The sequence below is a fragment of the Lolium rigidum genome, chromosome 6, assembly GCF_022539505.1.
Source record: "Lolium rigidum isolate FL_2022 chromosome 6, APGP_CSIRO_Lrig_0.1, whole genome shotgun sequence".
Taxonomy (NCBI): Eukaryota; Viridiplantae; Streptophyta; class Magnoliopsida; order Poales; family Poaceae; genus Lolium; species Lolium rigidum.
The window spans coordinates 2,880,246-2,890,952 of NC_061513.1; the positions used below are offsets into that span (position 1 = coordinate 2,880,246).

The following is a 10,707-nucleotide window of genomic DNA, read 5'->3' on the forward strand; positions in this document are numbered from 1 at the left end:
GGAAAAAACTTCATGAGTTTTTGTATGTTGATTCCCACCAATGTATTTATGGTGAAACATTGTCCAAGAGGGCCCCTTTTCACATTTCCATTGGTTGTCTTCGTAATTGGGAAGATAGTTAGGGCAACATCTTTTGGCTTTAGGGTTTAGCCAAGGAGTGTGCCACAAGTTAAACCTTGGTCAAGCCGGTCCGACATATGCACTAATTGCAATTTAAACCCCCTGATTTAGTTACCTGAAGTATTGAAGTCCAATGGCCAAATATGCACCTCAAATTTAGTTACCTGAGTTTGGAAAGTTACCACTGATTTGACCAGTTACTGTACGTTATTATTGTTTATCAATTCTAATTCAGTTTTATCACTTCATTTTCGGACCCACATGACCGGTAAAGATTCCACCCAAAACAAGCACCAGAAGCCAAGCAACTGTGTGTTTTGTAAGTTTATATCTTTCTGAAGTTGCACATTGATGACAAACATCTCTATACAACCGCAAATGGGTTAGTATTCCTTCCTTTCCCTTCTGTCTCCTCACTCTAGAAAAATATTTGGCGCCTAAATTGCTCAGATTACAAGCCACTGGACTACCCCCTTCATTGTGGCGAAAGGGCACACAGGCAGATACAAGCTGATGGCCCAAACAGCGCGAAGAAGTTGAACACGGTTGGATGTGCATCCTTATCAGACAGGGAATACAAGAAGCAGGGCAACACTGCAAATATCATGAACCCTGAGCTGCCCTGCGCTGTGAACTTCGCCGCATCCACCCTAGCTTGATGCGTTGTTTGTTTCTCACTGTTTCTCCACTGGCCAGCAGCATAGCTCCAGAAAGGCATGTCAGATGTATCATGATTTTGACCACTAATACATCTGCGACATGCCATAGGGAACAACGCTGACCTTTCTGTGAGCACTTGCCGCCACTCCTGATGTAGTTGCAGCAATGCCGTTAAGGGATCTCGTGTATAGGTTTGTCTCTGCTGACAACCTATCGGAAGAACCCCTTTTCGGCCCTGATGATTGATGGAAAGGGGGTGCTCTCATGTCCAGAGCAACATCGGGCACAGTTGAACTGTTTGCACAAGCATAGGCCTGCTGGTGCAGCGTATACCTTTCAGCCTGCAACGGCTCAGAGCAAGCTGACTTTGCTGGCGTCTGATAATAACCGTATGTTTGTGGGATTTGTTGTTGGGGAGGATAGCCTGAGTTCATTACCACTCTTCGTGGGTCATATGGATCATTGATGCTACCATTTTCATAAGGCTGAACTGGACCAACAACTCTTCCAGGTCTTGCTGTAAAATTAAGAGGCATTACATGGTTAGATTAAGCTAGTATCATCCAAGCACGTATGTTAAGCATAACTAAAAGCACCTGTTGGCACTCTTTGTGGAGCCTGTGAGGTCCTCTGGAGATTGGCAGAATATATTTCTGAATCTCGAGAATTTCTATAAGACTCCTCAGACAAAGGTTTATCCCGTGATGGGCCAATACGGGGTTGTTCCTTGCCATGAATTGGAGCTGAGTGAACTATAGTAGACCTGCAAAACGTTGGCAAATGATTTACGATTCCATTCACAAGATCTAGATGTCCAGCCAGGAGACTGAGAATTTGATACTATTATCCTGCATGAATGCGCAGAAATCAACTAAAAGGATGTGAGCATCTGAGTTATTTGTACCCAATAGTTTTGCCATATTTTTATGTTTTTTTAGCAATATGAGTTTAAAGATGGTATTTGGTTAGGAAATAGGACAATGTTTCTAAAATAATCATTGAGTTATTTCAGTTTATTTTTTTCCCTTTGGGCATTGTCAAAAACTGTTGGGGTGGCTTACACATAATTTCAGTTCTAGGAAAAAATGATTTTTGTTGTCCTGTTTCTATCTAGAAAAATTCACCAAACAAGTTTCATGTCGCTAAGCTCTCAAGTCCTGCAAGAGCACGGCAATAGGCACATTCAATTTGACATCTTAGCTACAGACACTGAAGTCCAAAATGTTTTCCTTGTGTCACGTCAGCATAGGCCCATTTCAACATTGTCATTGGATGAGTTGAATCGCGGCAAAGTTCCAAACTGTGACCTGGACCAAGCTGTTTTGAACTCCTGCTGCTAGTATAACAAAAGAGAGAGAAATGTAAACATCATGGAGCGTTTAAAAGTTACCTAGGAAGAGAGGTGTGCTTTCTATCCATTGGAACTACAGGGCCATTTTCAGTATTTTCTTCGAGATGAGCAAATTGCTTCCTGAATTGATCAACGGCACTGCATAAACACGGGTAAAGAAGTGTCGCTGTCAGTAGACAGCAAAGATACAATGAAAAAAAAAGGGAAAACATGTGCAAAAGCACCATATATTTCCAAGAGTATTGTTGCTGAAACCTTGGGTATAGAAAGGTTGTCCTCTCAGTGCCATTGGTGTAGTCTTTGAGCAATTGTGGATGGTATTCCAGTATTTCACGAAAGATAAGCTCCCTTATATCATCTTTTGTTACTCTTCTACGCTCAAACTCGAACTCCATTTTTGTGATTGGTTGGCAGGATGGTTCTCTCTCAATCTTGGCAAGCCCTTTGAAGTAGGGATGAGACAGTGACTGAAAAAAGCCACGAGTATCCAAATAAATGTCACTTTATGAACCTCAATTAACTCAAAAATAGAGAACACTGCTTTTGAGATAAATAAGACTGTAGAACACTAACAATGCAATTACCTCTTCAGCGGTTGGGCGGTCCTTCGGATCGAATGCTAAAAGCCTTTGCAAAAGGTCTAAGGCCAAAGGATCTGCATTAGGGAACTTATGCGAAAATGGAATTGGCTCTTTCTTTCTCATGCTGCTCAGATACCTCCTTGCTTTCTCATTCCGGACCTGAAAAGGAAGAAATTATCAGTGTCAACCTTCGGTGACATGGATAACACCTACCAAATAGACTACAAAAGGCTTCCCAAATAAAACCAGTATCATACCCGAGAAATTGTATCCATGGACGGTGTGCCCAGAAGATCTGTCATCAAATCTAACTGATGTACAACATTTTTACCAGGAAACAAAGGTTTCCCTGTCAAAACCTCAGCAAAGATGCATCCAATGCTCCAGACATCAATAGCTGGTGTATACTGCAAGTTTTTGGGGAATAGCAGAGCATTTGCATTAATAAAAAACCGAGACAACATTTAAAACATGCACGAGTAACAAAGTCATTTAGTGTTTATCAGTACAAGCATCATGATAATGTTCCTCAAGAATAATCAATATAACGATGCCTGACATGTTTTAGCAAGTCTTAATCCAAATATAAATCATATGATTTTTAACAGCTCATCCAAGAACGATAAGTCAGAATTCACTGGAGCATAGATCAACAGGAAAACAGATCAACTTTATGTTTATGCACTGTACGCATGATCAAGTATGTGAAAAGGACACGAGTAAACAAAATTGAACGCAATAGTTTACAGCTTAAATTAGCTTTCCCCAGGGAAATATTAAAACATCTGCTCCAAGAGGTTGATTTAATAGAAGGTATTCATACTAAAAGATTTGTAGGAGGAATGAGATATTATGCCACAGCTTAAACAAGATTGGAAAAAGCTAATGGACCATTCATCGAAGAAGAATGAGTCGATTTATAGTTCTATTGATGGTAAGCAAAGATGCATGATATAGAAGTGTAGCACAATCGGTCTTCTGTTGTGCCAGGCTGCCCGCTCAGTGTTTGAACAAAAAAATCAACCAAGAGACTGCCACAATGGAGGGAAGCTTACCTTTGAAAAGAAAGACCCGCAGAGCTCTGGAGCTCTATACCATCTTGTTGCAACATAGTCCTGGGGTGCAATGGAACAAAGCGACGTCATCATGATCAGGTCACATGCAACAGGTCAGAAATGTAAGGGCGACAGAAAATTAATAAGTTGAATATCTGAACATACCGTCCAAAAGATTGTTGTCGGGGTATCATTGAATGCAACTCGTGCCAATCCAAAATCACAAATTTTCAGTTTGCAGTTAGAATTTGCCAGTATATTCTTTGGCTTTAGGTCCCGGTGATAAACGTTAGCTGCAGTTACATATGGTCATAGTATCAGCAAAGAGTACAGGCAGAAAAAGGAGCATATCTGCACATGATGTTTATCCAAATTTTGTTGATAGCCCTTTATAGTTAGTTGTTAAGAAGACTACCATCACACAGGAGTATCATTTCCAGCAAATATGAGGAAGTGCGAGCAAAATATTTAATCTAAAAACTCTATAAGTGATGAGGAAACAAGAACAATGCACTCTATATGTAAGCAAACCTGATCTAATGAGCATTCCCTAATGCATACCTACAAAGAAACTGTTTCAGTGCACATTTGGGATTCAAGCGAGGGCATATATTTATCACCTCTTTCCCCCTACCCAACCAGTATGACAGTAGTTGGTTCAAGTTTACCGCTACAAATTTAGGAACTTCAGCTAATCTAATATTGGTATATGGTATATGGAAAAATGATATGCTAGAAATACTTTACATGCAGCAACCATAAACAGAGGGCTAGATAGCTAGTAAATCTAACTGGACATGTATAGCGATGTTACCTACCAGTGTGAATGTACTTGAGAGCCCGGAGTAACTGGTAAAGAAAGAACTGGTAATGCTCCTTGGTCAAGTCATCGTTGGCCTTTATAACTTGGTGGAGATCAGACTCCATGAGCTCGAAAACAACATATATATCTTTGAAGTCTCTTCTCGATGGCGGTAGCATGATATGCTTTATCTCAACAATGTCAGGATGTCTCAAGAGCCTAAGAAGCTTGATCTCGCGGAGAATCCGCGCAGCATCAGAGATGTGCTCAAAGATATCATGTATCTTTTTTATCGCCACTTTCTCTCCGGTGTGGACATCTATTGCAGAGCACACGACACCGTAGCTGCCCTTGCCAACGATTTCCTGGATCTTGTATCGACTTGCGTCGCCATACTCCGTGAAAAACTCGGCCTCCGCGGAACTCTGGAAAATAATTGCAGGCATTGTGTTAGGTAACTTTCACAATCTGTAAATGGAAGCTCGTTAGAAGCTCACAAGTGGCATACAGGTTCAATGATCATTGGACCATCAGTTCACGCAATCATCATATACAAACAATTAATGCCACGCTGTCGATGGAGCAAACCAGAGATGGCAGGCTAGGTGGTGGGTCGCGGAAATGATGGCAGTCCCGATACTTTTTAATGGAAGACACTTGATCATTGAAAAACTACAGCAAGCAGTATAGGTGCAAAATTCAACTGTTTTGTCGGCAGACCAATAAGAAAAAAAAGCTTTGGAAGCAAGGTCTGGAAGCAATCTCTGGCGAAATGGAATCCTCGCACGCAAGAATTGTGAAGTCGAGTGCTCGTGCACAGATCGGGAGAGAGACCCACAAGGAAAGGCAACAGCGTTGCCCACCGACAGGGAAAAGCAACGGCCGCTGTGTCTTTGCGCGGGCGGGCGGCCTCTGGAGGTCACGGAATGCGGTCAACTTTTTTTGCATGTGAGTTGCCCGAAATTCACCCTGTTATAGCAAGTAGCACCGAATTTGGCCTTTTTTCCCAAATATGGAAGGAAGACTGCAGAATGCGATGGGATTGGATTGGAATGCAGAAAACGCATGGAACATGGAGAAGAATATACCGCAAGGAGATGAAAGCGGGAACGCAAGGATATGGTCATACCAGATTGGAGAGGGAGAAGATCGGGGAAACGGCTCAGAAGAGAGCAGAATTAGGCCGAAAATACCGACCTTTTCTGGGAATAAAAACAGAAAATTCAAACTTGTGAATTGACACGCCACTAAAATAACAAGAATAAGAATGACAGCGCGGCGGAACGCCAGAAGTACAGGAGCGCTACGTGTCCTTTCAGAAGAAACAAGAAATCGTGCCGAGCAGAATAGGAAAACGAGCCTTTGGACGGGCAGGGGACTCAAATCAAGGGAAATTAAAGCATTCTCCCTAGAAAAAGAATCGAGACAAATCAGGAGGAGCAGGAGCAGCTCAGCTCCACGAATCGCCGCGGCAGAGCTCAGGTACAGAGAATGGATACACACTTGTTCGAAATAAACAGGAGCCCACCTTCTTGCGCTGATCCTGCTGCATCTTCGCCGGATCTCGGACGGAACCTCTTCAAACAAGACCGCGGCGTCAGCCACTCCCCTCCGCAGGCGACAAGAACACCAACAGCACCCTCCAAATCAACGGTCAGACAGACAGCATTTGCTCGCGCCGCGCCGCCGAGGCCGAAAGCGCGCACACGCCGCAGGGCGCCGGATCGCGTGAGGCGACGACGAAGGGAGGGCGGAAGACCAGACTGTGTGAGGGGGCGGGGAGACCCTAACCCTAGCGACGCGGCGCTGGGGCAGGGCTAGGGCTCCCGCTCTCTCCCTCTCTCTCTCTCCTCCTCCTCCTCCTCTCGGGGTCCGAGCTCGCGGTCCGGGAGGGGAATAGAGAGAGGGAGAGAGAAAGGAAGAGGACGACGGGTGGAGAGGAGAGGTGGTGTGCTTCCTTCTTTTTGTTGTTTGCCATGAATGAAATCCAGCGAGCGGAAATGGGTGCTTTGATTTCCGTGCTTGGACGAGATTGCCCCTCGCTTGCTGGTTGGCCGCCTGTCGAGAGTCGCGTGTGGGTTGGGCGCCGTCCGATCCGCATCTTTTCTGACTCCATTCAATGCTGATGCACCATGTACGGTACTACTACTACGCTAGGGCCTAGGGGGGAAATTTGTGGTTTTTATTCAGGTCAATCTCTCTTTTGGTGTCTCTTCATAAATGGCAAATTATGCCCGATTCCCTTGTGTGCCGCCATGTATCTTGGCGATTGGTTATGGTTCTCATTCTATTTTTAGACTAGTTTCCATGCTCGCTCTTGTTAGGGTTTGTATTTTAGGATTTGGTATCATGGCATTTATTGCTTACCATATAATATGCACATTGATATTTAAAAGTAATAATTTTGGTTCTAATCTTTTTTGCAAGGAAACTTTTGGTTCTAGTCTACAAGAAAGAAGTCTCTGGAATGTATAGCTAGGAAGTACTTTTCGCATGGGGGGTTGGAACCTCTTGACACAACATTGTTGTAAACATATTGTTTACTTGCCTAGTTAAGATTAAGAAGGTTCAAGTATTACGTGCTTGACTTACTCGTAGTTGATTCTTTCTATTTTGGAAGTATATTACGATTTCCTTCAAAATATGTAAAGCACCATCGGGGCCTATATCTAGCACAATATAAGTCAACATGCATCCAATATGTGTATGTGGTCAAAAGTTGGATGCATGTTGTCCGTTAAGTTCATTATGGTCATATATGTTAACTTCTCGATTTGTTTCTATGCTCACACTCATGTTGAGTATCCTTATTTGTGTTTTTAAGGTACTTTAGGATTTGATATCATGGCATTCATTGCTTATCATATAAATACACATGGATATTGTAAATTAATAGACATGGTTCATTCTCTCTCTTTCTGCAGGGAATATTTGATTGTAGTCTACAAAAAAAGACTGAGCTAGAAAGTGTTTTTACATTTTGATTAGAAACTATTGAAAAAATGTTTTCAAATGAAAACATATTTGTTTGTTTAACAATTGTTTAGTTGCTCACCACGTTTACCACATGGTATGAAAACATATTTGTATTTTCCTAGTTTAAAACGTTAAAGTATGACATACGTGGTTTTAATAATTGTTGAGCTTTTCCCATTTTGCATAAAAAAATAATTAAAAGGTTATTTTCACATTTTTTTCACTCGATCTTCCTTCCACAGTTTCAACAGTTTCAAATAATCTCTTCAACAGTTTCAATAGTCTCCTAAACGTTAAAAATAATCTCTTCAACGGTTTCAAATGATTATTTTCTAGCAAAACCACTTGGATGATTGCTAGCTTGGGGAGAGAGATACAAACATTAATGCATTTTTATTATTATACATTGCATGTATCTGGACTTTGTGTCTTGGCATTTAGTGCTTACGCAATGTACATGCACACATCTCTCAAAGAATATACATACACATTGATAGTTTAGATTGGTCAATTTTTTTGAATCTGCAAACAAATCTCTATGGTGCTGAATTTATAAGGGATTCAGCTTGGAGAAATTGTTTACACTTTTTTTTCAAATATAAACACGTTTTTAGTTGCCTAGTTTGAAGAATTCGAGTACGACATGCATGATTCTACCAAATGTCTTATTGTGACATTTTATTGTTCATGCTCGCAAATTTATTTTGTTTTCTCTTTGCTCTAAAATTGATAATGTTTAAAATTATGTACCATTACCATTGAGCAACTTTAATGGTTAATATTTGTAAGGATGTGTAAGAAAATAATATTATATTACACAAAAAAATGTAATAGCAATCAAGGATATAGTATATGTTTGACTCGGGATTTATAGCTTCATATTAGACTTCTTGGAGTGCATCTAGTACTTCATTTCTTAGTCCACAAATAAGTATACTTCTACTTTTATCCTAAGTCAAACCTTTTAATGTTTCATTATTTGTTTTTGGAAAAATAGCAACATTTATCGCACTAAATTAATACAGCAGATTTATTTTATTGTGTGTTTTCATAATATACCGATTTGATGTCATATATGCTTCTACTATTTTTCTATAATTTTGGTCAAATATAAAAAGGATTGAATTAGTAAAAAAACAAAAATTACACTTATTTGTGAACAAAGGGAATATGTGGATTGCAACAAGCGCACAATTAAATATTATAAATTCTTGTTTTCAATTCCACTTAAACCTTTAATATCCTACATTTGATCCTCATGTTATTAGGGAAAATACATTGAGAATATGAACGATTTATAAGCTTGTATCGAGATTGCAATAATACATTCTATACGTTGAAGTTATATTTTGGTGTTACCGGTACAAACTAATCTTTGCATGGCTTAAAACAATTTGGCGATTGAAATGTATAATAAAACAATAAAGAGATGTTTTAATATGTTGCAATTGACAAAACGCTATGTTAAGCGCAAAAAAAGGACTCCATCCGTTCCAATGAATAAGGCTTTTGCCGAACTTTTAGAAAAAAACTATCAACAAATATAATATTCTATAAATATCATATAAAAATATATTTATATGTATCTAATGATATTGATTTTATATTTTGCATGTTAATAGTTTATTTTGTAAAACTTGATCAAACTTTAAATGGTTTGATTTTTCAAAAATAATATAAATCGTATTCATTAAAACGGAAGTAGTATACTTTAGGAAGACGAACCTTTGTCTCGTTTTATCTCTGCTCCAACTGAGCCAATATCTTGTTGTTCATTTCCATGTTAATTCTTTATTTTTTGAATGCCACCATCTATTGATAATCATCAACAACAGAGCAAAGAATCCCCAAAACAATAAATTACAATTAGGCCACTGAACCACCTAGCGACGACTACGAGCACCCGAGCGAGCCAAAGGCACGCGCCATACTCGTTCCTCCCTCACTAGAGCCGGACAAAGCTTGTTGTAGTAGCTAGACATATGAAATGTCGTCGTGTTAAGGTATCAAAGGATCAACAACAAACGAGAGCACTCATCAACAATGCTGAAAACCTTAGATTGATAGAGACAGGCCTTTAACCATACCAACGAAAACATAAACTGACCAGATCCCAGGACATCCGCCGGACACATACCTCCCTGTGCCCCTATGCCGGTGCTAGGGACAACATTATTCTGATTTTAAGATGTTGCCGCCACTTCACCATCCCAAATAAGACACTAAAACTTCTAAAAGAATGACGGAAATCCTTCCACCGGCAAGGGGCCGTGGTCCGCCACACCTCTAAAATCTCAAGGAGCGCTCGGGACGGGATGAACCAGCCACATTGCCGCAAGGGGACGGAAACCCTAGATGTCCTTTTGTCTCCTTGTCCTACATTAATTCTTGATTCGTGAACATCACACGAGCTTTCAAAGTGGTGTTAGACTGCCAGATACTTATCCACAATGGATAAAGCAAGTAACCGACATGGCCCTTCAAGTAATCCAGATGAATAAAAGTACTAGTAAGCTTTTACTCGCTCGCACTCGTATTTAAATGGCCATCATCACAGTACTAAAACTCAAAGGAGCCGGGGGGATTCCGTTGGCATAGCACGGGGCCACGGCTGTGGGCGCGCGCCCAGTGAACTCGTGTCCGCTTCGGCTCCGCTCGCCTGCTCGTGTCGGCCGTATGGACCAGCGACCGCTTTGCGTGCCTGTCAGGCTTCACCGTCGACGCAGACTTCTTTTATCTAAACCAAAATGACTCTTCACCGTAGCCGACCGGCTGGAGGGTTCACAACTTCACATTGGTAGAGGGCGCTAGCTTCACGTGGAATTGACATGGTGGTCACACACAAAAATGTAGGGTGGATATATCTTTCTAATTTTCTTTTTGCACGTTTCTCAAAAAAAATTATTTTTGCACTGCCTATATATAATAAAAAGTTGCATAAATGACTAATTATAAAAAGGTTTTCAAAAATTCAGGGTGGGCCACGGCCCACCTGACCACCCTGTTGCCCTGCTGCGTACGCCCCTAATGGTAGGGACTGTAGATTTGGCGCTCCCGTGCTCCCCCAAACTGCAAAGTCTTTGGTGGTGACACGAAACCATTGTTGGGTGGCAGATAGGCTCGGTCGATGGGGCTATCTCGCCCTGTGGCGTGACCTTTCCA

General features: G+C 41.0%; 1 protein-coding gene across 1 annotated transcript; it reads right to left on the reverse strand.

Moving 5' to 3' along the window:
* Window positions 1–416: 416 nt before the first annotated feature.
* Window positions 417–6,224, reverse strand: LOC124659443 (mitogen-activated protein kinase 10). Its single transcript, XM_047197315.1, has 10 exons — window positions 6,098–6,224; window positions 4,586–4,994; window positions 3,933–4,060; window positions 3,768–3,827; window positions 2,970–3,119; window positions 2,716–2,871; window positions 2,387–2,598; window positions 2,171–2,269; window positions 1,377–1,543; window positions 417–1,297 (listed from the first exon to the last, which is right to left on the reverse strand). The coding sequence occupies exons 1-10, from the start codon at window positions 6,119–6,121 to the stop codon at window positions 864–866; spliced, it is 1,839 nt and encodes a 612-aa protein (XP_047053271.1). The 5' UTR covers window positions 6,122–6,224; the 3' UTR covers window positions 417–863.
* Window positions 6,225–10,707: the final 4,483 nt, after the last annotated feature.

What these genes read in the sequence shown, in the direction of transcription:
- LOC124659443 (XM_047197315.1), bottom strand. Translation starts at nt 6,121, where the DNA reads ATGCAGCAGGATCAGCGCAAGAAG. An exon ending in TCTCAAGTACATTCACACTG is followed by an intron (nt 4,061 to 4,585) that starts GTAGGTAACATC and finishes ATGTAACTGCAG; the next exon opens with CTAACGTTTATCACCGGGAC. An exon ending in AAGCACACCTCTCTTCCTAG is followed by an intron (nt 1,544 to 2,170) that starts GTAACTTTTAAA and finishes AACGTTTTGCAG; the next exon opens with GTCTACTATAGTTCACTCAG.